Source organism: Nelusetta ayraudi, unplaced genomic scaffold, assembly GCF_046127955.1.
Source record: "Nelusetta ayraudi isolate G7.1 ecotype Tasmania unplaced genomic scaffold, CSIRO-AGI_Nayr_v1 ptg000039l, whole genome shotgun sequence".
NCBI classification, from domain to species: Eukaryota; Metazoa; Chordata; class Actinopteri; order Tetraodontiformes; family Monacanthidae; genus Nelusetta; species Nelusetta ayraudi.
The window spans coordinates 105,080-131,896 of NW_027466089.1; the positions used below are offsets into that span (position 1 = coordinate 105,080).

General features: G+C 44.8%; 4 protein-coding genes across 11 annotated transcripts; 1 reads left to right on the forward strand and 3 right to left on the reverse strand.

The window, feature by feature from the left end:
• Window positions 1-1,574: 1,574 nt before the first annotated feature.
• Window positions 1,575-3,938, reverse strand: nsdhl (NAD(P) dependent 3-beta-hydroxysteroid dehydrogenase NSDHL). Its single transcript, XM_076032814.1, has 7 exons — window positions 3,782-3,938; window positions 3,486-3,647; window positions 3,113-3,259; window positions 2,889-3,017; window positions 2,644-2,786; window positions 2,256-2,358; window positions 1,575-2,112 (listed from the first exon to the last, which is right to left on the reverse strand). Exons 1-7 carry the CDS (start codon window positions 3,800-3,802, stop codon window positions 1,780-1,782), a joined length of 1,038 nt encoding a protein of 345 aa, XP_075888929.1. The 5' UTR covers window positions 3,803-3,938; the 3' UTR covers window positions 1,575-1,779.
• A 956-nt stretch (window positions 3,939-4,894) lies between these two features.
• On the forward strand, window positions 4,895-6,903 carry cetn2 (centrin, EF-hand protein, 2). Its single transcript, XM_076032818.1, has 5 exons — window positions 4,895-5,077; window positions 5,275-5,439; window positions 5,526-5,654; window positions 5,894-6,031; window positions 6,122-6,903. The coding sequence occupies exons 1-5, from the start codon at window positions 5,075-5,077 to the stop codon at window positions 6,209-6,211; spliced, it is 525 nt and encodes a 174-aa protein (XP_075888933.1). The 5' UTR covers window positions 4,895-5,074; the 3' UTR covers window positions 6,212-6,903.
• Window positions 6,904-7,211: 308 nt separating this feature from the next.
• On the reverse strand, window positions 7,212-11,750 carry gcna (germ cell nuclear acidic peptidase). 2 transcript variants are annotated; one of them, XM_076032817.1, is made up of 13 exons: window positions 11,618-11,750; window positions 11,232-11,332; window positions 10,744-10,936; window positions 10,586-10,658; window positions 10,416-10,465; window positions 10,251-10,317; window positions 10,088-10,158; window positions 9,530-9,916; window positions 9,251-9,413; window positions 8,943-9,087; window positions 8,706-8,841; window positions 8,384-8,588; window positions 7,212-7,824 (listed from the first exon to the last, which is right to left on the reverse strand). In XM_076032817.1, the coding sequence occupies exons 2-13, from the start codon at window positions 11,319-11,321 to the stop codon at window positions 7,599-7,601; spliced, it is 1,806 nt and encodes a 601-aa protein (XP_075888932.1). In that variant the 5' UTR covers window positions 11,322-11,332; window positions 11,618-11,750; the 3' UTR covers window positions 7,212-7,598. The 2 variants fall into 2 exon arrangements, with proteins under 2 accessions (XP_075888932.1, XP_075888930.1); XM_076032815.1 differs by having other exon boundaries at window positions 11,482-11,735.
• Window positions 11,751-12,412: 662 nt separating this feature from the next.
• LOC142892619 (UDP-N-acetylglucosamine--peptide N-acetylglucosaminyltransferase 110 kDa subunit) lies at window positions 12,413-24,576 on the reverse strand. Of its 7 annotated transcripts, none has more exons than XM_076032825.1 (23): window positions 24,419-24,576; window positions 24,123-24,203; window positions 22,399-22,549; window positions 21,939-22,182; window positions 21,779-21,847; window positions 18,271-18,387; window positions 18,106-18,185; window positions 17,763-17,958; window positions 17,526-17,666; window positions 17,333-17,433; window positions 17,028-17,181; window positions 16,782-16,883; window positions 16,511-16,690; window positions 16,062-16,220; window positions 15,887-15,976; window positions 15,633-15,758; window positions 15,259-15,429; window positions 15,047-15,163; window positions 14,781-14,951; window positions 14,399-14,551; window positions 14,039-14,291; window positions 13,812-13,935; window positions 12,413-13,710 (listed from the first exon to the last, which is right to left on the reverse strand). In XM_076032825.1, the coding sequence occupies exons 1-23, from the start codon at window positions 24,426-24,428 to the stop codon at window positions 13,536-13,538; spliced, it is 3,165 nt and encodes a 1,054-aa protein (XP_075888940.1). In that variant the 5' UTR covers window positions 24,429-24,576; the 3' UTR covers window positions 12,413-13,535. The 7 variants fall into 7 exon arrangements, with proteins under 7 accessions (XP_075888940.1, XP_075888937.1, XP_075888939.1 ...); XM_076032822.1 differs by having other exon boundaries at window positions 16,493-16,690; window positions 17,721-17,958; XM_076032824.1 differs by having other exon boundaries at window positions 22,399-22,579.
• Window positions 24,577-26,817: the final 2,241 nt, after the last annotated feature.

Below are 26,817 nucleotides of genomic sequence, written 5' to 3' on the forward strand. Positions count from 1 at the left end.
AAGTTTATGAGGCCTGTCATTAGCCCGTCCCATTATTGCATGACAGGGACAGTCTCATTCAATAGATTAAATAGCATTGAGATGAACTCATGTGAGAGTGAGACGTTCGACGAGAAGTTTTAAATGCAAAAGGTGCCACAGTATCACGACGGAGGGAAGGAATGCCATAGGCGGAACTTCATCGGCAAACGTCAGGCAAAGAAAGGCACCAGAAAGAAGGAGACACTGAAAAACAAATGTCCTTGGACATTGAAACAGTCATTGATAGATTCTTCCTGTCCATGCGCCATCCATGAAAATAACCTATTCAATAGCATTTATATGCGGTCTAAAACTGCGCAAAAATGCCTCAACTCGCACCTCTTACAAAAATATCTTGTGTATAAAGACCGCTACATAAGAGCTTTTCAATTGTAAGAATTTATTCCTTGTTTATGTACTTGCAAGTGGGCCCAGTCCATTATTTCAAGTTATGATGAGTGTAACCAGGGTCTATTTGTGTGTTGTGGGGCGTGGTAGGACACACGTCAAACCTGGGCAGACGTCCGGGATCTGACAGCGCTAATCAGTGCAGTCGTGAGCAGTAACAAGGCTACAGGCTACATTAGCAAAAAATATAAATGTATCTCCCTATTAACGCACATATATCCAGTATGTCACCGAATGCCGGTCTTTAAATGTTGCATGGTGCCAGTTAGGCTTTTAGGTCTAAATCCTCTTTTTCATCATTTAACTTTAGTGGGGGATTATTACAGGCCTGGTGCGGTTGCTCCAGGTTCCACCTCACAGCGAGAGGGTTTTGGGTTTATGTCCCAAAGCAAAGCCCTTCTGAGTGACGTTTGTATTCTGTCCTTCTGGTTTTCCTCCAGATATTCCCGCTTCCTTTCACCGGTGTACAAAGGCACGCGAGCCAGATGTATTAGCAACTTGAGATTGTTTTCACGAGCGAATGCTGGTTGGTGTCAGCCCCGCGATGCGCTGGCAGCTTCTGAGGTGCACCCTGCCAGCCTCACCCCCTCCACCTCCCCAACCGTATCTGGGAATAGATCCGGCCCCTCTTTAAAGCCCAGTGCAGGATAAGCAGTGGCGATAACCAATGGATGGATCACGCTAAGATACCAGTAGAAATGAAACGACTTTGACGGAAACCCATTGACGTTGACGTCTCAGCCTCACTTCCACAGCACTATGATACATTTAGTCGATTTTGCTATCACTATTCTCAATCACAGACACAGTGAAGAGAATGGGGCCGAGCTCTTTCAAGCAAGGCTTAGAAAACCAGTGTTCATGGTCCTAGACTGTGTTCAACTCCTGATTCACCACTGTTTAAAGTGCATCACTGCCCAGTGCCTCACCTGATTCAGACGACATCCAATATTCTAGAGAATGTCCTGCTTCCTGTCACTCCACTCCATCCTCTACTATCTCTATCTTCAGCTGTTCCTATCAATTACAAGCCAAAAGGTTCAATTAAATAAATATACAAAACTTAAAGTATGTTACTTTAAAATAACTGTGGATTGTTTAAAAAAAAAAAATTAAAGCATTTAATCACGCACGTACCAATAAAATGTTTTTAAATGTCTGCATGTATTAAGGCATTCTGAAATAAACAGCAGCATTAGAAAGTGTACACAGTGCTCATTTCAAACACAGGGAAATCTAACAAAAAGATTGTGTGACCAAGAATAAACTTGACTCAATATCTGCTGCCACCTGGTGGTGAAAGTTTTGCACTCGCTCTTCTGTTGTTAACTTGTCCGTTGGGTTCCACCATCAGGCGCCTTTCTTGAGATGAGGGTAACTCTGCACCGTGCGAGCAATCCCTTCCTTCAGACCGACCACCGGTCTGTAGGCCAGGTCTTCTTTGGCCCGTTCACAGCTGTAGTAGTGGTGGGTTCCGGCCAGGGCCACTCTCATCGGCGTGAATGTGGGTTTGAAGGAAACCAGCGGGCGCAGGATCAGGGCCACCAGCCAGAGCAGCAGGGCGAGTCCATAAATGAGCATGTAGGGGAGGTGGTAGCGAGGGGCAGCATACCCAAGACCAACCAGTATCTCTGACATGAAATCCCAGAATCGAATGGGCTCGTCGTTGGTAATATGGTAGGCCTGAGATCACACAGTGAATGAAAGAGCTTTATATGTGGAAAGACTCAAAATTCAGAATTCAGTGACCTTGCAGAGTTAAACCATGTGATTAGAAGCCTGAAGTGTTTCCTGTGACTGAACATCTCATTTTTATTTCTACTCACTTTTCCACATGCAGGCGACTCTGGTCTCAGACGTTCAGCAGCCAGGATGTGGCCGTGCACTACATTCTCCACATAGGTGAAATCCACCAGATTAGTCCCGTCTCTGGAATAGGAACAGAACAATAAATGAAAAATTCAACCATCTCTCTTTGAAGAAAGCAACAATTAAAAAACCTATTTCTCACTGCAGGTAAGGAAAATAAATACATGCAAAAGTATTATGTCAGACTAATACTATAGGTGGTGGGTAACAGCAATATTGCAGATGCATTATGCAATCAATTATTATCATATTATGATATTAAAGGACCTCTTAATATAACACAGTGGGTGTTTGTGGGTGAGTGTTTAATCATTGACCAAAATGGAATGGACTGCTTCTACTTACCCAATGATGAACTTCATCTTGCCTCTGCGAGCTGTGTCCACAAGAATAGGAACTAGCTGTGGGTCACGAGGGCCAAAAATGCCATGAGGCCGGATGGCAGCAGTGAGAAAACCCTTTTCTTTATCACAGGCCTCGAGCACCAGCTAAAACAAAGAGATAAGGGAGGGGAAAGAAAGTCAAGACCAGGTGGAGAAAAGTCACTTCTTTACAATGCCAAACCCAATTACAGTTTGCTGGTGTTTGACCTTTTCCTGTTCAATCTTGGTCTCCGTGTAGTAGTCGATGGGCTTCTTGGCATAAGGCAGGTCCTCTTTCCCATTCTTTATATCTTTGCCTTCAAACACCACGCTGGCACTGCTGGTCAGGACCAGTTTCTGCCCGAGTCAAACAGTAAAAATCACTTTTGCGCTGGTTTGAGACTCCTATGAGAAAAAAACGAGACGCAACCCATCTCTGACGGCTGCCTCACCTGCACTGCAGCCTCCAAACACGCCTGAATGACCGTGCGCGTGCCCTGAATGTTGACCCTCTCAAACAGTGCGCGGTCGTCGCTGGCTGGGGCCGGTGAGGCACAGTGAAAGACCAGAGACACGTCCCTCAGGGCTGGCAGCAGAGCCTGGAACACCATAGTGGCGGGAATTAGTTAGAAAAACGTGCAAAAAAAAAAAAAAAAGCGAGGAAGAAGAAGTAGTTTGAAGAAGAAGAACGGTAGCGTGTGTGTGTCAATAAGGAGGGGTAGAAGAAGTTTGAGAAGAAGTTTGAGAAGAAGAAGAAGAAGAAGAAGAAGAAGAAGAAGAAGAAGAAGAAGAAGAAGAAGATTGAAGTGTGTCTGGGAGTCACACCTGTTTATCGCACAGGTCTCCCTGGTGAAAGGTGACGCCGGGCAGCTCGTAGCTCTGGCGGATGTCAAACACAGACACCGAGTATCCCCGCTCCACCAGCTTCTCCGCCAGGTGTCTGCCCAGGAAACCAGAGCCCCCGATGACGGCACACCGTTTGTTACTCTGTGTGACAAACGAAGACAAAAAAGAAGAAGAAGAAGAAGAAAGAAACGCTTCAGCTCACATACCGGGTGATTAACAAACCCAGTGACCGAGTTAAAAGTCAACTCACAACAGTCGACGACGTTTTAACTCACCGGTCGAACGCGCGTGGCCATGACAACTAGGAGTGACACGCACAGGAACTCTGGAAAATATATATATTTTGACGTCTACTAGCGATAACTCCCTATATGTCACTAGTTACCTGTAGTACGCGCGTGCAAGTTCAGGTCGCACTATGAGCCGCACGCACGAATCAGCAGAGTGACAAGAAGCGCTGTAATTGGTCGACCGAAAGACAAGCTTGGGGCTGACGTTCGACTACAGCCAATGGGGTGCCGTCTACGTCAAAGAGCGCCATGGCGTCGGCGAATCGTGAGCGCCGGAATTGTTTTGGGCTCTCAGACACGCCCTCCCATGACAGGCACCAGTCCAATCAACACGGTCGATGAAGAACTTCTTAATTAATCGTGTTGAACACGTGTGTTTTATAATTTGTTGATGCACTTATTTATATCTTTAGAAAACTATTAGCGAAATACCCACCTAACTACATAGCCAAACCATTATTGTTGTTGTTACAGGGATTGAATTAAGAAAATAGATGCAATAATAGCAACCCTGCAGTAAATCATGGCCAGAAGTGTCAGTTGGTCACATTAGCAAATGAATGTTGATATGGTGGTTTATGCAATTATTCATGCACACCAACCCACTATTTTCAATTAGTACCCCAAGATTATCACGTATTATCAGATGCCCTGTTGATATATTGTGTTATGTCGCCATTGCGCAGCGAAGTAGGAGCATTGACATAATAAAAAAAAAAGAAAAAAAGAAAAGAAAAGAAAAGAAAAAAAAGAAATCAATGTTATTAGCACAACAACCGCTTGCAATTGTAAAATTCGAAGAGAAAATACAAAAGGTATCCTCTCTCCCCTGCGACGGCGGTCCTGTCCTGCGCCCCGTGATCCTTACAAACCAATCATCGTGTTGCCCGAATGGTGCGTTTGATTTCCATCCCAGCTTTGCCCGCCCCTTAATCCCGGATGAGCTCCTCGATGGCCGCAGAGCGGGGAGCCGCTCTTCAGGCACCGAGGTGTGAACAAGTTAAACAGCCCAGCTGCTCGGCGTCAGTCGGTGAACAAAAATAATAACTGCGAACGCTAGTCAGAGAAAAACGTTTCTTTTTCATATTTTTTTTCGCCTCGCGCTGTGAATAATACGACGGTTTTAGAATAGCATCACGGTGGATGCGAAGCGAGCTCATTTTTTCCTTTGATCTCATCTTCCCTAAATGAGATGGAGGCTGTATAGCTCAGAGGAAAAACACTGATTGGCTATTAGATCAGCATCACCTGTCATTGAAAGCATCTGTTCAGCGAGCGATGGTAAGAGAAAGCCACTCAAAGTCCTTGTTTGTCGCCTTAACACAGATTTATGTTCTCATTTGAATCAGTCATTTTTGATGCACCCCACACAGAAACACCCTACCCCTCAAACCCATATATTATGTTTTGTTACCGTTTGTCACACGCTGAATTTGTATTTGACTTTATCCATCGTCTCCTCTGTCTGTCTGCTACAGGCGACCAGCGCCAAGAGACCATCCCTGCAGGGTCCAGTGCCCCCTCCTCGCAAGAAGACCACCCCCAAACCCGAGCTCACAGAGGAGCAGAAGCAGGAGATCAGGGAGGCCTTTGAACTGTTTGACACAGATGGGTCTGGATTCATTGATGTCAAGGAGCTCAAAGTAAATGAAATATGAAATAAATAAATAACCTATTTGAACCGTGATTATGTTGTGCTTCAATGCAAGTCGTCTTCACTCTGCTACAGGTCGCCATGAGAGCTCTGGGGTTCGAACCGAAGAAGGAGGAGATCAAAAAGATGATCAGTGAAGTGGACAAGGATGGCACGGGGAAAATCTCCTTCACAGACTTCCTTGCGGTTATGACACAAAAAATGGTAATTATAAAGTATTCATTTGTGCACATTGTCATTTTTGCAGCTTGATAAAAATGTTTGGTTTCTCAGAGTGAAAAGAAAAATCAGATTTGAGGTCACACCAGCATATGTACACCTGTTACATGTGCAAATTTTATTTTCCCTTCTCCTCTCCTCTCCTTTCAATATGTTTATTTGTCTAACCCCCTCATAATGAGACTTTGTACTTTGCAACTCCCCTGTCTCCTACTTTACTTTAGGCTGAGAAGGACTCAAAAGAAGAAATCCTGAAGGCGTTTCGCTTGTTCGATGACGACGAAACAGGCAAGATCTCCTTCAGGAACTTGAAGCGGGTGGCCAAAGAGCTGGGAGAGAACCTCACAGATGAAGAACTGCAGGTATGCCAGCACAAAACCACACGCATCGTTCAGTTCTCCCCATCCCTGCATCGTCCTCACTTAATTCCCCCCCTTGCTTTGCTTGTGAAGGAGATGATTGACGAAGCAGACAGGGACGGAGATGGAGAGGTGAACCAGCAGGAGTTCCTGCGTATCATGAAGAAAACCTGCCTTTACTGACGGAGGAGAGGAGGAGAAATGTTTTCCCCGTGTGATGCTGCTCATATCTCTACTTCTGTTTTCAAATCTATAACTTGTGAACCTCATATTGTGTTGTGCCATTAGTTTTTTCTCAAAGTGTTGCTGTGACGTCTTTCAATGAAACGCAATCAAAATGCAAAATTAGCCCAACTGAATTATGTGAAAAATCTATATCGGAGCTGCCGAAACACAAGATGGGAAAACACCTTGTTCAGAATGCTGCACACTTTTATGACAAAAGCCACAGATACTCTCAGTGATCAAAACACAGGTAAGCAGTCAGTGCCTCTGCCAACATGGTGACACACAACACATTGCACCGCTTTTGTTAATAACCGTGCGCATCTTGCTTTCCTTCCATCTTTAAGCTCCAACGTGTCGCCTCGTTGTTTCGCTCTCGGAAGAAACGTCACAGAATTTGTTGCGTGTTTATTGCCTCACCTTGATGCTGCCTGTAGGATTTGTGCCTGTGCTTCAGGGACGCCGCTGCACCTCTCTAAGCTGCAACCTCCCCCGTCTGCCAAATGTAGTTGATTACTGAACAGAAGTTGCATTTCTGAGAATCGATCTGTGTGCTCTCTAGAATGTTTTATTATCATGCTCTGTGAATTTGATGAGTGTTTCTATAGCATGTAAGAGTTTAAGTACAAATTAAATATTGATATAAAGCAGCCTGTGATGTCCCCTGGTGTTTACATTGGTGATCAGGTTTAGAAGTGATTTACTGTTTGTTTTAGACACTGACAAGAAAAGAACACATGGTTGGAGGGGATAAATCTAATAAGAGGTGATTTCAACAGCACAATTAAGGACAGTGGAAGGCAGGTTAACATTGCTGGGCCATTAAAGGCTGGACTTCAGTGCCTTGCTTAACATCTTCAGAGTAAAATTAAACTTGACAGATTGAGCTAAAATTATCAAAGGAAAGATCACTTGTTTGAAATACCTCTTAACATCAGCATTCTCTAAACTCAAGGAGTCCCACAATTTTAGCTTTATTAGGAATTCATATTGGGGGAAAAAAAAAACATAAAAAATATACCTGGAGATTTTAATGAAATGTATTTCATAGATCACTTGGATTTTCTTCACTATCCAGCAAACAAAAAAAATTGGGCTCAGTTAAAGCACATACAGACACAAACTCACAAAGGGATACATGGACAGGTAGAAACATATGTAAACACACACATAGAAAATAAACCAAATTGGTTTTAGAAATAGAAAACTAGATTGAGTGTTTAAAAGAAACGCTGGCCGAAGTGTGAAAAATGACCGAGGTATGTCAGGCGCTGCTGGTCCGGTGACGCTGCAGCAGAATGTTCTGTTTTCGGCTCAGGAGATCCGATCCAAGACGCAGGTGGCCTCAGGTGAGTTTCGCCTGGGAGGCAAAGTCGGCGCTGAGTTTACGCATCACATCCGCGTGGGTTTTCCCTGCCAGCTCCTGTCGAACGAAACCGTAGTTCTCTTTGACGAAGTTGGCGAAGGGCGTCGGGGCCCGTGGCTTCGAGGGCGTCAGTAGAACCAGCTGCCCCATGCAGTGCGCGCACGCAAACCTCTGCGTGTCCAGGGACTTGGAATGACGCCCAATCCTATCATATAAAGTACACACATTAAATCAACAAAGTAGTTTTTTTTTCTTTATTTATTTCTTCTTCTTTTTTTTTTTTTACTTTTGCATGATTTAATTTGTTGATTCACTGACTTAGAGTGGAAGACCTGTCTGACAGACCCGACTAGCCTGGTATGGTTACACCTGCATCAGTCCATACCAAACACCACCAGGGCTGCCTAACTCCTCCTTGGCTGCATTCAGACTGCAGGCTAATCTGAATCAAATCAGATTCCTTCTCAAATCTGATTTTTAGGACTGACTGTCCACACTGTTTTTAGCAAGTGTCCAAATGGGATCTTGCTCTCACACTGTCACACTCACACTGTCCAAATTCGATTTGAAACTACCTCCCAAAGGTGGTTTCAAAATTGGATTTCATGGGATTTGTGACTGTTCAGACTAGAAAAGAGGAATCCGGTTTCAGTCTGAATAGGCTGAAAATCGGATTTTGGCTGGCAGTCTGAACGTGGCACAAAAAAAATGAAACATCACTTTGACAAGTAGATTTTTAAAGCATTCCTGCAGTCTTCACTCACGTATTCTTGCAGCGAGTGCACTGATACTGGAATTTGTACTTGATGTCGTAGCTGTGGCAGCGGGTCACCATGGGAAGCTCGGGATGCGCCAGCGTAGCTTTACGAGCGTACAGCTTCCAGAAGTTCCCGTGGCCGTCCCTCACGCCGTTAATCAGCCAGGTGGCGGCGTGGCACATCTCGTGAATCAGCGTGTCCCTGAGACGATCTGGAAGGTTGCAATAATCGGGGGGGGGGGGGGGGTTGATTTAAAGATTTAATCGAAGCAACAGATTTAATCAGACATTCACACCAGGGACTGGATCCGACAGCTGCGATTCATCACCTGCGGAATCGCAGACTTTCTCCGACAGTTCGATGCGGGCGTAGCGGTTTCCTCCACCTCGCTCCTGCCCCGAGATACAGTATCCCGCCGTTTTGCGCATCTTCTTATTCCAAGTGACTGACATGTCGACGGGAAGCTAAAGGCCACAAAAAAAAAAAAAGATGAGGCGAACTGAGCAAAAACATTCACACAAAAGATAAGCCAATGATTTGATAACAAATAAAGGGTGCGACTCACCTTACTGTCAAAGACGCTGGTATTGTAAAGCTGGTAAAGTTTACTGGTGAGCTCTTCTTTTTTCGGCTTGAAACTGCGACAATAGCTGGTTGCGGGGTCTGAGAGGGTCTGCAGGAAACACCCAGCGGTCTTACACAGAGGCTGCCTGGAAGAGGGCGAGCACAGCGCATGAAGGACGAGAGAAATGTGTTCATGTAACACAAAGGATCCGGTAGTAAGTGCATAATTAAAGACTGTGATAACACAAAATGTATCTTTTGTCAAGTTAATTCACAGACAGACAGACAGACAGACAGACAGATTCATACCTGCTCGCCTGGCTGGGTCTTGGCTCCGTCAGGCTGACTTTGGGCTTCGGTATGGCCGCTTTTGGCGTCTTTTCCAGCGAAGGTGTTTCTCCCAGTGATTTGGTAAAAGGTTTTTTAAATCCCTTTTCAAGAGGATCTGAGGCAGGACGCTCTTTTTTGTGCTCTATAGGTAACATCAAAGGGGCAGATAAAAACATACATGTGGTCTGACATCGTAAAATTAAAAATTACTTTTTAAATTTAAATTCTGTCGTTGGAAAATTCAGATGAACCGCTTACCGTATGTGTTCCTCGGGGTGAAGTTATTTTTCTTCTTTAGCCTCTCCAGTAAGGATGCAAACTCATCCTCGGAACTCGAGGAGTCGTCCACCGTCACGGGTGTGAAGACGGTGCGTTTGGGTGTCGCCAGGGACGTCGGAGTTTTAAGCGCAGGGAGAGACAAAGGAGGCGGGGGAGGCATCGCCGGCGAGCTCCCCGCTTTGTCGTGCAGACGAGCAGTGTTGGCGTTAGCCTTGGGATGAGGCCTTGAATGGCGAGTCCTCCATGTGCTCTTGATCACAATATTATCTTCGTCGTCGCTGTCACTCACAAAGACTGGGGAGTCACTGCAAGACAGCGGCCTCAATGGACGACGCTGCGTTGACGGAGTCTTGGTCCTTGTTGGCTCTGCAAGGCCGTGAAAACAGGACATCACTATTACACACAGAGGTAGAATTATACAGCGTAACCTCTGTTAATTAAAAAAAAATAACAACATCAGTAGATGCTCTGTAACGTAACAGTGAACTTTTTAAAGCAAAACTAAAATGTTACTCTAATGATGTTATTCAGAGCTACCTTTAAAGACAGGCCTCTGCTCGATGAAGTCGTCGTCCGATGAGTAGTCATCCACAATGAAGTTTTTGAGGCTAATGATTAGAAGAAGGAAAAAGACACGAGTCAAAATGAATAATTTCAGAGAGCAGTGATGCATTTCGAAGAGGAGACGAAATAACTTTACCTGTCCTCACTGCTGCTTTCTGACGTTTTCTTGGCGTTGGCAGCAGGTGTTCTGACTCGCTGCAAAACTTGAGAGCAAATAAAAACTCATAAAGTCAAATGTCAATTTGATATTAGTTTATATGGATACAAAGCAAAGGCACCAAGTTGACAAGAGGTCACTTACACGTCTCAAAATTGTCGTCGTCGTCAGAGCTCACAACAGGAACAGTGGAACTGAAACAAGTTTCACAATCAGGATCAGAAATTGAATGGGGAAACACGAGGGACCAAACTGACGCGAGAAAATGACAAAAACACGTGATGCTAACATAAGTGTTGACTTCACACACAGACCTGTCTTTCTTAGCAGCACTCGGTGGTTTGTGAGGTGTGGCTTTATTTTTCGGCGTCGCCTTTCCAACGAGAACTGACAAATGAAAAATGCAAAAGTCAATATCAGTGACACTGAAAGCTGGGCCTCGAAATGTAACAACAATGAGAATGAAACTCACAATGGTCAAAGTCATCGTCACTGGACTCGATCAAAGACTTGTTCCTGTAACTGTTTCCTTTGGAGCATTTGTTCTCCTTATCCTCATCCTCCTTATTGTCCAACAGGGGAAAGAAAGGAGATCGCACTTGTCCATCCGTGGATTGGTAGCTGCTTGTGGCACCGTGACGACTTTTTCCAATTTCTCCTAGCAGCTGAAATAAGTGGAGGTGTCAAAAATAAACAAATGAATAGCCTACCGTGAACAATTAAGCAAGCATTTATTTAGCTATTCTTAATAAACATAACGTCATTATGAAACGTAAACAGTATTTTTTTATTATTATTTTTTTGTAAAAACATGTGGGTACATTTGCAGAAGATATACCGATACAAAAATTGCTACTTCGTTTTGTTTTTGTTTTTAAATTAACTACTGCTATATTAATCATAACTTGTAAATGGAAATAATGGTGATGACACAGAATTAATTTCTACAGAGATACGAACCTTTTCCTCGGCTTCGTCCAGTCGTCCTTCGCTGGCCCAGCCCATCTTTTGTGCAACTCTTTTAAATAAATTGCAAGTATCATCATTCATCCTTTCTAACTCTGGAAAACAGATAGATCATGGTGAGATGCGGGGTTAAAAACATCGCTAGACTGCCAAGGCGCCAACCACGAGACCTAGGTACTAGTAATTTCAACAATATATCACACAAAATTGTCTCAAATTAAGGCTCCAACACGCCACTGTTTACGTCGTTTAAATGGCAGCAACAAGAGTCGATCGGACTTCTTTCCTCGTCGTATTTTTCTCGAACGCGCTTCAGCATTTTAATGCAATTTAATAGCGACGGTGATGCAGCATAAATTATTAACTTAAAATAAGATTACCCGTTTGCAGACGTGTTTACAAAAGCACAAAGGGGGTAAAGGACAGGACAGGACAGAACCAGGAAAGCCCAGGCAGATTCAAATCTCGTGCTCCCTCAAACCGGAAGTCCTCACAAGGGACTCGGCCAATCAGAGAGAGTCTTGCTTGAGACGCTGTTTAACACCACCGGTGCCATGTCAAATTCTGTGTGCCTACCGAAAAATGCGTGTTGCTAGAGCGCGTACTGCAGCTACAGCTTTCTTATCGCTTCGATGATAACACAACACAGAGACGTCACAGAAATAATTGAATGCGATCGATATGCGGTCGTAATCAATGATGTGTCGGTGTTGCCGAAACGCTGCGACGCTAAAGCGGTGCGCTCTCCCGAGAGGTGCCCGCGCATCCCGGATGGCAGGCGTACAGAACTCGCCACGACACCGACCACTTCATCCGGTACACCCGCAGTGCAGCAGTCATTCTGCCGCTCATTTTCCGGCTATATCCGTGGTCAAATCGGCCAACTCCACGTTTTAAGTACATTCGTGTTTATGGCAGTACGCTGGAATTATTTCACGTTGCCTCAACAGTTATGATTGTGTCTTCGTACAGGAGCTATTTGCCACAGGAAACATCCTATAGCGCATCTTTGTCAGATGTTTCAGGTGGTTGAATTATCTCTGGCCAGCCAATCAACATCTCGGAGTTCAGCACTATAGATAATCAAAATTGTAAGTCATACCGTTTGACCGTATGGATTCGGCCATATCGAACAATTGAAGTCATTGCATCAACCAAAGCAAGGACACACAGGCTTTTGGATTTAAGCTTTAATTGTGTCTACATACAACTAAACAACTCATTGCAGACAGTACAGTGTTTTGCCATCACTTTATTGTATATATTTTTTTTTAATTCATGTTCAGAGCCATGTGGCGATATTGACAGCATACAACTAACAGACCATTGAAAAACAAATATACCATACTGCTTAGAAAATACTTACCTAGGTCATTCCTGGTTGAGAGATTAAAGGGAAAAAAAAAGCAAGGTCAAACTGAAAAACTATGACGCTAAACTTAAATTTGTGCTATTTTCAATAAACGGAGACACCTTAGTCAACTGTGTGTATTTCACACATGGTCATAGTGTGACTGACAGAACAACAGTCACAGACCACATCTTCTGATGAGCAAATAGAAACGGTTAGCATTTTGGTGAAAAGCTTTCCTTATCTCCACTGTGTTTCCACATCAGCTCGTTGATGAATATTAATAACAGCGTAAAACAAACTTAAGAGCAGCAGAGCGGCTGCAACCTGTGTTTTACACTTGCTTGGTAAAGCTGGCGCAAATCAAGTTACAAAGTTCTCGGTGCAACAATACCCAAAGGAAGAAGAAGAAAAAAAAAGATAGAACACACAACACTCTTCATCGATCGGAGGAAAAAAAAAAATCTGATCAACCAAAGATGACAGCTTGAGCATTCCCTACGCAGGCTGCATTTAATCCTGTTTGCACAAAGACGTGTGAAATAAAATCCACTGATCCACGTACTCAACGGCATTCATGATCCTCTCATGCGTACCAATACACTATTATGCTTGAGGAAGAGTCTCAGAAGTGGTGCCTGAAAAGTCTCAAGCTCAATCTGGCTCAGTAGATGCAGAAGTGTGAGGCAAAGACAAATGTGAGTTTGAAGGGGCTGGGGGGTGGGGGGGGGGGCAAATGTGACACCTATAGGCTCCTTGATAAATCGAGTCCTGTTTAAAGTGAACGGCAGCAATGGAGACAGTCGGGGAGATGGCTGGAGCAGGATAGTGACCATTAAGAGCCAAACGCTGATAACGGCTTTAAAAAAACAAAAAAAAACAAAAGGATGGTAGGGAGAGCTGGGGCCTATGTGGCATTTAGAGCAAAAAAGAATGACGCTTCCTGTTCAGGCGTTCTCACTGGTCTCCACTGTCTGGACTAGGTGTTCTGGTTTTCTGCCATTGCTATGGTGCTCCCACATCTGCAGATAAAGCCTTTCCAGGTCCATTGTGTACTGCTTGGTGTTGAAAAGGGGGCTGCAGATACGCTGCTTCCAGATGCGTGCTCTGACCATCTTCAGGCTGAGGAACGATGACGAGGAGAACAAGAGAATCAGACTCGACAGCGAAAATAATAATGGAAGAAAAGGTTCAACAAACCAGACTGGTCAGAGTCTACTTACTATTCCATGTCTGATCCCAGTTTCACTGCAATGTCCTCATAGTCCTGGCGACTCTGAGCTATTAGCTCAGGGCAGCCCAGACAGTTGAGTTGTGATGCGGCCACGCGGGAGGCGAGAGTCTCACCTGAACGTAGACGTGTTACAGTTAACATTGAATTGTTGTACAAAAGTGCAATAAAATGATGCAGAGACACTGCAGACAGACAGAAAAAAGGATTGGTGCTCACCTGGCATTGTGACCATGGGGGTGCCGGCCCAGAGAACATCCATGCCTGTGGTGTGACCGTTGCACAGTGGAGTGTCCAGGCACACGTCCGCCAGCTGGCCTCTCCGCACGTGCTCCTCTTTGGGGGCTACGGGGGAGAAGATGGTGCGGGAGCCGGGCAGACCCATGTTCTGGGCGTACTGCTGGATGTTGGGCTCGCCGACGGCGGGGAAACGGAGAAGCCACAGCACGCTGTTGGGGACGCGCTTCAGGATCTGCCGAAAAGGGGGAGGGGGGTGTGAGAGTTTTGAAAAAGGGTTGAAAATAAGCAACACCCAAATAAACAAACTTGTTTTGTTGTTCTCAGGTCGGTCAAACGTACATTAGCCCACATCTGGAGGGTGGGAGGGTCAATCTTGTAGAGCTGGTTGAAATTGCAGTAAACGATGGCGTCCTCTGGCAAACCGTACTGGGAGCGAGTCGTGACAACGATGGTGCGGGGCACCTCCTCCCCAGTGGCGGCTTTATTATTGATCTGCAACAGAGGAGCAGTCAGAGATGCTTAAAACTGAAGGCCCTTCAGTGCTTTATATTAGTTATACTTTGCAATTGTTAACGGTTGTGCACAAACCACCTAAATTTACCCCAACAGCAGTTCAGCACTTACTGTACTGCTCTTATTTAATGCCAAGGTAGCATACATTACCAAATAAGCATCTACATTTCCAATACATACATTTCTGCAGAAACGTGTGCCGGCGTACCTGTGTGGTGGCCAGACCGTTGCTGACGGTGAAGCCGTTGATTGTGACCTGGATTTGGCCTTGGTTGATCATGTTGATGACGGCTTCGGCTGCAGTGTTCATGGGGATGACGGGCATGGACAGAGCTCCGTTTGTGTCTCCAGCAGCCTCCTGGTTGTTGTCACACTTCATCTAGTCAAAGAAAACAATGTTGAAGGTTTGCCATTAAACCAAAATGGAACAATGCAAGAGGAAGGGTATTCATATGGGGGGAAAAAATAAATCACCTTGATCACTTTTACGTCGGGCAGACTGTCCAAAAAGGCCTTCAGGTCGATGCCGTTCAGCACAATACGGTTGTCAAAAATGTGTCCGTTAGACTTGAAGTCAATCACTGCCTTCTTCTGCAGGTTAGAGAAGAAAAATAGCATTGGAATAAATGGATCAACATTTGCGTTTCATTGCGCAGAGCAGAGCGGACGTGTGAGGATAAACAAACCTTGAGATGCGGGAACATGTTGGCATGGTCGCCGATGAAGAAAGTGTGCGGCATGTAGGCCAGTTTCTCCGAGTACTGCTCAGCAACTTCAACAGGGGACGTCTCCTTGTCGCTGATGAGGTAGTCCATGAAGGGGGCACCACTGGTTCCAGGGTAGCCCAGCCACATAGTCTGTTGAACAAGTCAAATCATTAACAAATACATACATTAATATAGTAAATACGTGGATTTTGTTATTACTGAAGATAAACATTTTCATTTATAAAACGGTAATGAACCAGTAATTAACACAGGACAGAGTCAAGGCTGTAATTGTGCAGTTTATTTCTTTTTTCCTTTTATTTAGGTTTTGGGTAGCATTAAGTGACATTCACCTGAATAGGGGCAGGGCGCAGGGCAAACAACTCATTTCTAGCTCCCTTGGTGTATCCATTCATGTTGACCAGAATGTGGACTCCATCCTGGTGAATACGATCAGCTGCCTTCCCATTGCAGGGAATCTATGGGAGAAAGGTGATCATTGCAACACTTCTGCCCCAGCACAGGATTTCCTTTAACTATATATGGTAGAAAAAAAATTAAATGGATTATGCGAGTCAACAACAAACAGAGAAATACCAATACCGACCTGTGAAAGGTCTGTGAAATGATGAGCCTCTGCCACCACTTTCACACGGAAGTTGGTACTGTCGTCAGGGCTCAGTGCATAGCAGAACACCTTGAAGGAACAAGGATAGAAGAATTGTTTTGACGTAATAAAATAGTGAAATCAACTTTTTTTTTTTTTTTTTTTAAAGGCGTACCTCAAATTTCTCAGGATTGTGCATTCCCGGAATGGACTGCATCAGGTGGGAAGTGGGGTGGTTGCCAAAGTCAGAGCTGACGTAACCCACACGCAGACGTCCACCGCTTGCTTTCAGATCCTTTGGATGCTCATAAGCTGGTTTGTGCAGTGCATTTATCTGTGGAAGGACCGCACATAGATCATTAAAATACACCAACACGTGCTGAGTGATGCAAGTAAATGAAAACAAAGTAGTTAATCATATAAACGCACACCAAAATGAAAACCCCACGGCGTCCCGGCAAACAGCTTGTTCATCGAAAGCTTGGCCCCCCTTCCTATCGAGACCCCAGCACCACCTGCCACCATCCCTTACCACATCCCTGCAGAGCTGCTACCTCCACCAGCCACCTTCCACTCCCCTTAATAATAAACAAAGGTTTTACTTGCTTTCGTCACTGCGAGTACCTTATCCAGACAAAGGTTTCCGTGTCGCTCGGCGATAGCCTTGCGGAAGCCGTGAGAGAGCGGGTACAGCATGCTGTGGTGTGGGTGCACTGAGGGCAAGCGGTTCTTCTCCAGCTGGTCGGCCACAATGCTCACAAGCTTCTTCATCCGCTCGTCGTAGTCGGTCCAGTCACACACAATCTGTGAGAGAAAAGTCAAGCAATTAGAAAAAATGTGGATGCAACACAAATTTAAGCCTCGAGTTCAATGAAACGATAAAATGGTTAAGAACCTGCAGGCAATGTGCCAAGTTGCAGTATGCATCAGGGAAGTCTGGCTTCAGTTTCAAGGCTGTGCGGTAGGACGCAATAGCCTCCGGGATATTTCCAGAATCCTTTGAGAAAAAGAAGCAGGAAGTTATAAGCAAACCATCAATGGACAACTCGACTCAACTAAATGCAGCAAAGCCTATAAGCAACAATTTATTGTCTAGGTAATGTTTCCACCAACGATCGAAGATGAAAAAAAATGTTCCTACCTTGTGAATTGAGGCCAAATTGCTGTGGGCATCAGCAAAGGCGGGGTTGATCTGGATGGCACGAGTGTAGCACTGCAGCGCCCCCTGCACGTCTTGCATTTCCTTCAGCGTGTTGCCCATATTAGAGTAGGCGTCGGCAAATGTGGGGCTGATTCTGAAGAAACAGAGAGACAAGAGTTCAATATTTGCCTTGAAATGCATCAAGACATCATGCACCGTCGCATCAATAAGAAGCACTGATTTTTTATTTTATTTTTTTCTTTCTTTATATGATAAACACAAAGGTTCAGAGGATATTTACGAACCTGATGGCCTCTTTGTAGTGCATGAGGGCCTCTTGGAGTTTGCCCTGCTGCTGCAGGACACTGGCCAGGTTGGAATGAGCTGCTGCAAACTCTGGAAACACCTAATGTTGAGTACGAAACAAAACAATAATAAATAAATATTCATGAAAATATTCACTGAAGTCAGGTTCTTTTTCCCCCACTCAAAACTTACCTCCAGGGCTTTCCTGTAAAGCTGAACTGCTTCCTCAATGTTTCCCTGCTCACGCTTGATGTTGGCCAAGTTGTTGAGAGAGTCGGCATGTGTTGGACACAAACGCAGGGCAGTGTTGTAGCACTCCTCCGCTTCGGACACCTGGGAAACACAAGATAAGTTAAAGAAAAGAAAAAAATATTGAATACCATACACTTGGTATTCAAGAAGATAAACTCGCATTAACTGCTGCCTTACATTGCCTTTCTCCTTCAGCGCATTTGCCAAGTTGCAGTAGGCGTCGGGGAAGTGCGGCTGCAGTTCAATGGCACGGCGATAGGTGTCGATGGCGAGGTCAATGAGGCCTTGCTCATAGTAGACGCAGGCCAGGTTTCCATGGACGACCGCGTGGTTCGGGCTGAGGCTCAGGGCTCGGAGATACCCAGCCACAGCTCTGCACATGTGAGATAAGGGAATGTTATTCAAATGAGTCTGGAGAGGGAAGAGCAGCAAACACGTCCTGCGATATACATGGGTTGGAAATAATACACAGACAGACGCAAGGAAAAGATTAGACAGGGTGGCTCATATGAAAACGCACCTGTCAAAAATGCGTGCTTCTTTTAAGACGTTTCCCAAGTTGATGTACGCGTCAAGGAAATTGGGATCCAGGGTCACTGCCTGAGGGTGAAAACAAAACAGACGTTTAAAACAATCAAAAACATGCAGAGGACAAACGTGGGACATGTGGCTTTATGAAAGTGACCTTTTCAAAATGGTGTATGGCCAGCCATATCTCTCCCTGTGCGTTGAACACACAGCCCAGGTTGCTCCACGCCACTGCAAAGTTGGGCTGAGTCTCTATGGCTTTCAGGTAGCAAGCCTTCGGTGGGTTCACAATGAAAAACCACAGGACAGAAGGAGGAGAGAGGTACAGTGTGTAGAGAGGGGGAGGGGGGGGAGGAAGAGGATTTTAAAATAATAAAAAAAATAAAAAAAGATTGAGAGCAAAAGCAAGGGGAAAAAAAACAAAACAAAAAGGGCAGAGAGAACAAAATTAGTGACCGGTCTCCGTCAAAGCAAAAAGTGAGTCTACAGCATGGGCTTGAGTTCGCACAAGTCTGCCGCGCTAAGCTGCATTGCTTTTTCCTACGCTGCGCGGATCCAACCAGCACCCACACGGAAGGCCGTCACCATTGAGTTAAGAGTTAGAATGGCAATAGGAAGTCTTTGCCGTCACTGTACAGTCAAATTGAAAATCGAGAATTGTAGATGTACTGATCGTAGTCAGCAGCAATTGTATGATAATCATAGTACTAAAGGAGTTCAATTAGTTGACCCTGTGTGATAAAGAGACTCCAATTTGAAGTCAAATGTTCGGGCTGCATCTCATCTCCTCTCCCAACCGAGGATGCCGGACATTCCGTGCGAGTAACGGCCCCTGTAATGCAGGCGCAACAGACGTGAGCGCGCGGCGCGTGTCTCTGCCGACACAGTCACCTCAATGCACCATAATGCCGCCTGCGTGACCTTGCGCCTGGCAAGGTCGCCCGTTTCTTCGCTAGCGCGCCGCTTCAATGGCCAGGTGAGGCAACTGCAGACCAACATCCACCAGGCAGCGCCAGACTGGCTCACACTCGACCCCCCCGATCTGTCTCAGAGTGGAGGGGACTTGAGGGGGAACTGCAGCCGGTGGCTACAGGGGGCGGGGGATCGTTTTGAAATGAGAAGCCAATAGCCAATGGACGATCATTTCTCCATGAAGCAGACGACGCACTCGTCAAAATGGATTGTTTTTAGAAAAGCCAATGTTGTCTGAGACTTTGGGGGGGGGTCTCCGGGAGCGAGGCTGGTTTAGTGGGGGGTCCACAACCAACAAGCCAAAGGGAGTGAGGGGTGTGGGAGTCGCTCGCATGCGCTTGCCGGCATTTCGTTCGCTTGGATGGTGTCGCTGCGCAGCCCCTGCGCTGCTGCAGACTCACAGCGCGTTTTCTGCATCAGAACGCTGCAACTTCAAATAAAGAAGGAAAAACAAACAAAATAGGAAAAATAAACAACATGTAAGAGTTAGAGGGAGCTTACTTGATTTTTTTTTTTTTTGCACAATTGCTTCCAAAATCCATGTTTCTTTTAATGTCATACAGAATTGGATCATTAGTAGAGCAATTTATTTAACGCATACTTGAATTTGTCAGATACTGTTTTCATTTGGTCTTCAAAGGAAACCACAAGACAGAGGAGCTCAAGTATGAAGTAAGGTGGTTTTTATTTTTCTTTTGTTGGCAGTTACAAACCCGTTACCATATTTTTGGGCTTTGTCAGAGATGTGGCCGCAGCTGGCTGGAAGAAGAGGAGAGGACTGAGGCTGTCCTAGTGTTCCTTTCCACCAGGCACCTACGCAGGAATAGTGTCACCCACCTGAAACCTTCTAAATAACAATATCAGTCGAGGAAAAACCAAAAGAGACAAAATCAGAAAACAAGATCGTTAGTAGAAGTTTTCAAACAATACAATCTCCTTTTTTTTTTTAAACGGAAACTAAATTGGTCTCTTCCGAATCACAACAAATAAAAACTGAATCCTTTTGGTTAACTTTCATGCAATGTTGTTCACTTTAAAAGAAAAAAAAGGAGAAATGCTCTGGGGATAACTGGGAGGGAAGAAAGGCTCTGTTGTATTCACTTTACCAGCAACATACAGCCGGGCGTCTGGATGTCCAGTGACTCAATTTTAAGACTACAGGAGGGCAGTTACTGGCTGGATCTTGTCCAAATGAACTGATCCCACTTCTTTGGGAATATATTTAAAAGGAAAAGGGAAGAAGTATTAATCATCGTCTTTAAATTATGACTTTAGCAGTTCCATCAATAGTTTGAAACTTTGCTGTCTTTATCCTTGCCTGCTTTCTTGATTCCTGGCCAATGAGGGTAGGGAGAAAAATCTGTGGGTGTAATTATTTGTATCTAGAAGCCTCCACAGCTCTGAAATAAAGAAGTCATCGCTGTTGCTGCGCTTGTTTCTGCCTTTCTAACCAAGCATCTGGCGCAAGTGGTGGAGCGCAGATAAGGAGCTGTCTGCCGGACACAACATCTGAAGGCTCTCGAGAGTAACTTCTTTTAACCTCAGGCACGTGAGGATGTTGATTGGTGTGCATATCAGTGTTGCCAAATGCCAATTCCCCATTTTAACCCTTGTTCCTTTTTTTTTTTGAAAAAAAAAAGGAAACGACATTGAAAATACAGCCATGAATGCAAGGTGCATCTGAGACAGTCGCCCGTCAGTTGCCCAACTGACGGGAGTCAAGCGGTCAGGAAGGCAGCTCCAGGCGCGCGCACTCCACCAGTTCTCAGCAAGCGCGCGGGGGTGGAGCGACAGAGCGAGGGAGCTTGGGACTCCCTGACACTCCTCCCCACTCCGTGCCCCCCTCAAGTACAAAATAAGATGGCCTGTAACCCAGTGGGAGCTCCACACCTCCAGCTTTGACCCCACCCAGGGAGCCCACCCCGTAACACAGCAACAATGTTGACTATGGCAAGTGTTTACAGCCCCGGACTAATAGGCGAGCAGCTCGACAGTGCCGACGGCCTCTCATTTAGGGGGGAAAAATGGAACGCTGGAGTGAAGTGGCTGGGTTAGAGACCATCTTGATGTTTTGCACCGCAAAGGTCAGCTAACTCCTCGTCAGTTCATGTAACCTGCAAAGACCGAGCCAGCATTTCCCCTCCCAAATTAAGTGTTATATGCACGTGCAGAGGTCCAGAATATGAAAACAAATGGTTGAAAAGACTCCAGCCTTTCTTCCTGAAAAAGGGAGGGGGCTGATCCGCTTTAAATGATCATGGAGGAAAAATAATAATAATAAAAAAAATCAATCCTTTAGACTAAAAATGATGTGAAGCAGGGAGGTATGATGTAAATATGATATCTTAAAAAAAATAAATTGACCTGACTTTTAAAAAGTATATATAGCTTGAATGTCTGATTTTTTATTTTTATTTTATTGACTTGAATCACCAAACTCCTTGCAGTCTGATGCTTTTGGAGAATGTGACTGGTGCCTCTCTTTTGGCCAAGCAGGCTTAAACTGTCAGGAGAGGAGGAGCGTCGTTTATGGCACTACAGCCAGGATTCTAAACCAAAAATGGGAAAAAAAAGAGAAAAAGAAAAAGAAAAAAGGGGGAAGAAAAAAAAAGAGAAAAAAAAACTTGAAACAAAACCAGCGAACAAAAACACAAACAACACAACTAGATCACTGCCACCCCATGATGACATACCTTAGCCTCTTCCAATCGCCCCAGGGCTTTAAGCAAGTTGCCCAAGTCACTTCGCACGCAATAAAGATCCTGGGAACAAAAATAACAAACCATGTAATGCGGCAGCTGAGATGAGACGTCGGAGCCACAGACGCATTTTGTTTGTAGCGATGCCACTTACAGGGTTGTACTGTAACGCAGACACATAGGCCTGCACTGCTCCCTCCATGTCCCCAGCGGCCACCAGAGCTGCTGCCAAGTTGATGTATCCATCGATGAAATCGGGCTTCAGCCTGAGAGCGTGGCGGTAGTGCTCGATGGCTTCCTGCAGTTGCCCGCGCTCCTTGTACACGTTGCCCAAGTTGGAGTAGGCCTCAGCCAACATGGGGTTCTGTTTGATGGCCAAGGTGCTGAAGTGTGCAGACCTATTGAAAGGACTCGCCTATAGTCAGTCCATTTACCACAAATATGTCGACTTACTACAAGTCCCGTATTACTGAAGGAAAAAACGACTTTGGACTGGCAAAGAGAAATCAGCCAGCTTCAATCAGTACATTCGCATCGGACGGTTTTTCCAGATCCAAGAGCAGGTGTGTACACCGAACCACAATCATTACTCTTTTGTTCACACCGAGCCTCACCTGTCAAGTCTTCGGCACTGGAAGTGAATGGAGGACAGGAGGAGCAACACGCCTGTGTTATCAGGCTCCTGCCTCCACAACTGCATACAATGACGCTCGGCGGCCTCAAAGTCGCCTGACTGATACTCCCGGTGTGCGAGTTCAGCCAACCCTTGGAAGGAAAGCATACGTTTGGTCGGTTCTGGAGCACCATCACAGCCCAAGGGAGGGGAGGGGGAAACAACATGTTAGACATGATGAAAGAAAAAAAAAAAAAAAAGCAGACAAATGAAAGCAATAAATAAAAGATGAAGCTGACACTGTCAATAATAAACAGCTAAGTAGTCTGATTTTAGGCAAGATTGCCAATTATGTCAATAGAATATTTGTATAAGTGTGGAAGACAGGTGTTTGACTTTGAAATACACTTCATGTTAAGCAGTATACTTGTGAATAATAATCATGTTTAAAGAGGAACAGTATAAAACAGACAAAAATTGCTCGATGCCTGTATGATGGCTCATTTGAACCAGTGGTTATGCTTTGACAGGTACTGAATGCCTCCACTGTACATGTTTACATTTTAAAAATGAACACAAAGCCAAATAGAGTGTTGTGGCATTAGTTGCTTATAGTTTACATGGACTAACTGGAGTTTATGTTCAGCGTAGTAACAAAAAATTTAAAAAAGGATCAAATGAGATGAGAAAACAAAGAACAAACAGGAGGGGGGAGTGTGGTGGGCAGTGGGTATTCAGGCGTGCTTGAATTTAAATTTGGCAGCACAAAAATGAACAGTTAGGGTTTCATGCAACACCAGAGACGTTCGGTTCTATGACTTCAAAGTCATATGAAACAACCGCTGGTCACCTGTCGCGAGCAGACATTACCGCTCTATTAACCAACAATCCAGGGGCGTGACAACAACTCCATTTGAACCAACACAGCGGTCCCCCACCCACCTACAAAAAGGATGCTCTCTCTATGGTCGTGACACAGTTAAGACATGGCAGTAGACCACAATTAACCATCTGTGAAGTCATATACAACTGATGGATGGATCGAATATAACTGCGTTCGGAAAAGGCAACGTGATAACCGCAGAGGGTTTTTTTGTTGTTTATTTTTTAAGGCAAACATTACGACATCGAAATCAGCTCTTTAACCTTGGCCATCTGCGCACATCGTCTCAAGCTATTGGGGGTGGGATCATTGTGCGCGCTCCCCTGGCTGGCTGCGGAAATCACATGTGGCATCACAGAACACAATGTGACTGAAGGCCGGTGCGTTTTTAATGGGGGGGCGGAAGCCATTTTTAGTCTGAAGGGCTACATAGCGACATCTTGAGTTAGCGTTAGCTTGCATGGCTGCCTTCCTTTGGCACCAACGTATTTGACGACAACAACTCGTTTAAACATAGCACACCTGGGAGCGTTCCAGCGAGACAATGAGTTTCACAGAGGGCTCTGTCACTGCGGTCAAAGCAACAATCGAGCCATATTGTCAAGTAAAGGCTAACGCCGCGCCATCCAACGCACCGAACCCCTGGAAACAACGCGTATCGCGTTGCGTTCACGTAAATAGCCGTAATTGGAACCGGCGTAACAACGATCTTTGAGGTACACATCCGTACAGGGTATAGGGGTCTTGCCACATATATCATAGCTATACACGTAGAAAGACAGGTTTATCAGCGACGTGTCTAATAAAAGCTGGTTGTACTTGGAATAAAGAGGCAAACCAACCTGTGCTGTCGGCCACATTTCCCACCGAGGTCGCCATCTCCTCAGCCTTCGTGTCTTGCACGGTGGTCGTCAATGTGTCGTCTGGTCGGTCACAGTTTGAGAGAGAAAAAAATGAGCTACGAGCAGCCGTCTGTCCTAGCTAGCTATGGTCGGCTAGCACGTTGTCCGTAAAGCTACCTTCATAAAATAAGAGGACCTAATCTCTACTGCAGCCTGTCATGAGCAGCAATTTAAAAAGCCTCTACCAACGATTGACAAAATGTGTTTATGTATGTGCACAACAGCAATTAACTAACCTTTACGCATCACGCGGCAGGAGCCGTGTAGTCACTTTTAGCTCAAGATGGTTTTTCCCTCGTCACAAAAGGCAAACTACACAACATAAAATGGCGAAGAGGGTTGGATCTCGTTTTTAGCGGAAAAAGTAGATCCTCACACTAACATTACCGCGAAGAATGGCTTATAATGTACCGCCAAATGCAGCCTTTGAGCAACATTGACCTATAAACAGGGAGCTTTCGTGCTTTAACAAGCCTCCGTTTGAATTTCCACTAAATAATATAAACGTCATGAGGAATTGATCTGCGCGGAAGAAGACGTCGGTTGAGGGAGACGCAGTGCCCTTTCACTGGAGTCATGATGCAGACACTGCTGAAGAATGGTTTTATTTAATTTTTTTTTTTTTTTTTAATGGTAGCAACATTACCGAGTGACATCATTAATGCCAAGACTTGATGTTGACGTGACCATAAATCAAACAGAATGACGGAACATTGTGAAACTCCAAACTGATTAAAAGAATAATAATAATGATAAAAATTCATGTGTTCATGCACACGGAAGCAGGAAATTGATTTTTAAATGACTGCATATATGCCATTGTGCTTTGACAGTTTATGTACTCAAGGAATTTGTCATCAATGACACTGTGATACTGAATGATATATCTAAACTCTGGGACCTAAGGTTTAAAGACAGGAGCTGACATAAATTAATGAACGTGATGCATCTGTGTAGACGTTTATGTCTAATTATGTCTAAAACGAATGTTGTTGTTTTTTTCTTTTGAAGTGAGCAGCCACTCACTACAAATCATGACAGGTCGTCTTCACTTTATCTGGACCTAACCTACGGGTGATGTTGCAGTAATACTAATGACCAACAGAGGGCAACCCATGTAAACGTTTTAAACAGGCTGCAGAGTTTTCCAAATATGCTTCGACCCCCCCCTCCTTTTTTTTTTTTTTTTCCTGGTGTTTTCATTATTCCAAGTACTTGTCTGTAGTTGCCAAAGCGATTAACTGGTTTGTGGTGCGTTGAGGCAACCACTGGTTTAATATGGCTTATTATGTAACCCTTACAGGCCCCTGAGGAGTTGAAGGTTAAAAATAAATAAATAAATAAATAAAAATAAAAAACCTGCCCGGATTCATATTTGTTGAATCTATGAATGTTATTTAGAAACGGTTGGCCACATCTCTTAAATCCTTTCATGTTTTATGCAATTCTGAAATGTGCGCCCCACAAGTCCATCGTCATAAACGTTCTATTGTACCCTGAATACGCCGAAAAGGGGGGCTGCACCCCAAACTCTGCCTCGGTCCTTCGATGGGAAAGTTGTTGACATCATTGCCCGTGTTGGCTTTTCTCTCTGTGCTCAAAGCATGCATAAGCTGCAGGGATTGTGTACACATCCACACGCTCCTCGCCTTTGCATTCCCCCTTCCACACTGCTTAGCGCTTGCTTGTGCGCGGAATGATGTCATGGCTGCTGTGTGTATATGCCAATCGCATCTGACGTGCTTTATGTTTGTGCAGGCTATAGTCACTCGGGAAGGCAGTCGGGGCACAACACATATTCTCTTGCCTAAAGGGTCGGTGGAAGCGCTTCACAAAAGACCCTTCTTTCACGCTGGCTATTTTAGGAAGCACGTGAGAGCAAGAGGTTCATTCACTCTCAGGTCAGCGTGGAACCGGTCACTATTAAAACCCCAACATGGCCTGGAGAGCATGTGATGTTGTTGTTGTTGTTATTGTGCTGTTTAATTGCGAGGCCAGAATATTCTGCAACCAAATGAGTGGCCTAAATTATTTCAGCCCATTTATTTCCTGAGCAAGCCGATGGCCCACATTATTAGGAATGTTTTGGAATGTGATGCTCGGCAGCCTTTCTGCGGTTTAGAAAACGGATGGGGGCCCTCTCAAATGTTTGTTGCCTATACAGAGCATACGTTGACGGCAAAGAGTAATTTTCACTTTCACTTTCTGAGAGGGGGACTTCTGCGTATGGGAAAAAGTTCGCCGGTGAGTCTTCTTACAGTCGGGCAGTGTTTTTGGTGGTTTCCAAAGACCGTTTGATTTACTATCAGTTGGCCAAGCCGTGGAGAATCTTTAAATTAAAGAGTGTACTGCTCATTTCCTTCTTCTTCAACGATGTGTTGAATAATCAAAATTTCCAGGTCAGAAAGATTGTTGGACCGGCAGAAAGATTTTTCTATAATGTAACACTGCTCGTGGCTTTGTCTTTCTAATAAATGGTAAGAAAAAAAGATATTAAAAAAGTGCAGATGAATACGGTGGCAGGAGAAGCAGAAATGACTTGTCAGCATGAGTGCAGCCCTTTTATTGCTTTCCCACATGGCCTGCAGAGACACACATACGGTATCTGTCACTGTAAGCTTCCCAGAAAGGAGGG

Coding starts and splice junctions, on each gene's coding strand:
- nsdhl (XM_076032814.1), bottom strand. CDS start 3,802: ATGGCCACGCGCGTTCGACCG. Junction 2,787..2,888: donor CCAAGATTGAACAGGAAAAG/GTCAAACACCAG, acceptor TCTTTGTTTTAG/CTGGTGCTCGAGGCCTGTGA. Junction 2,359..2,643: donor AAGATGAAGTTCATCATTGG/GTAAGTAGAAGC, acceptor TTCCTATTCCAG/AGACGGGACTAATCTGGTGG.
- cetn2 (XM_076032818.1), top strand. Junction 5,440..5,525: donor TTGATGTCAAGGAGCTCAAA/GTAAATGAAATA, acceptor ACTCTGCTACAG/GTCGCCATGAGAGCTCTGGG. Junction 6,032..6,121: donor TCACAGATGAAGAACTGCAG/GTATGCCAGCAC, acceptor TTGCTTGTGAAG/GAGATGATTGACGAAGCAGA.
- gcna (XM_076032817.1), bottom strand. CDS start 11,321: ATGAATGATGATACTTGCAATTTATTTAAAAGAGTTGCACAAAAGATG. Junction 10,659..10,743: donor TGACGATGACTTTGACCATT/GTGAGTTTCATT, acceptor TTCATTTGTCAG/TTCTCGTTGGAAAGGCGACG. Junction 10,466..10,585: donor AGTGCTGCTAAGAAAGACAG/GTCTGTGTGTGA, acceptor AACTTGTTTCAG/TTCCACTGTTCCTGTTGTGA.
- LOC142892619 (XM_076032819.1), bottom strand. Junction 16,221..16,492: donor AGGTACTCGCAGTGACGAAA/GCAAGTAAAACC, acceptor GTCCTTCCACAG/ATAAATGCACTGCACAAACC. Junction 14,292..14,398: donor CCCTCCAGATGTGGGCTAAT/GTACGTTTGACC, acceptor CCTTTTCGGCAG/ATCCTGAAGCGCGTCCCCAA.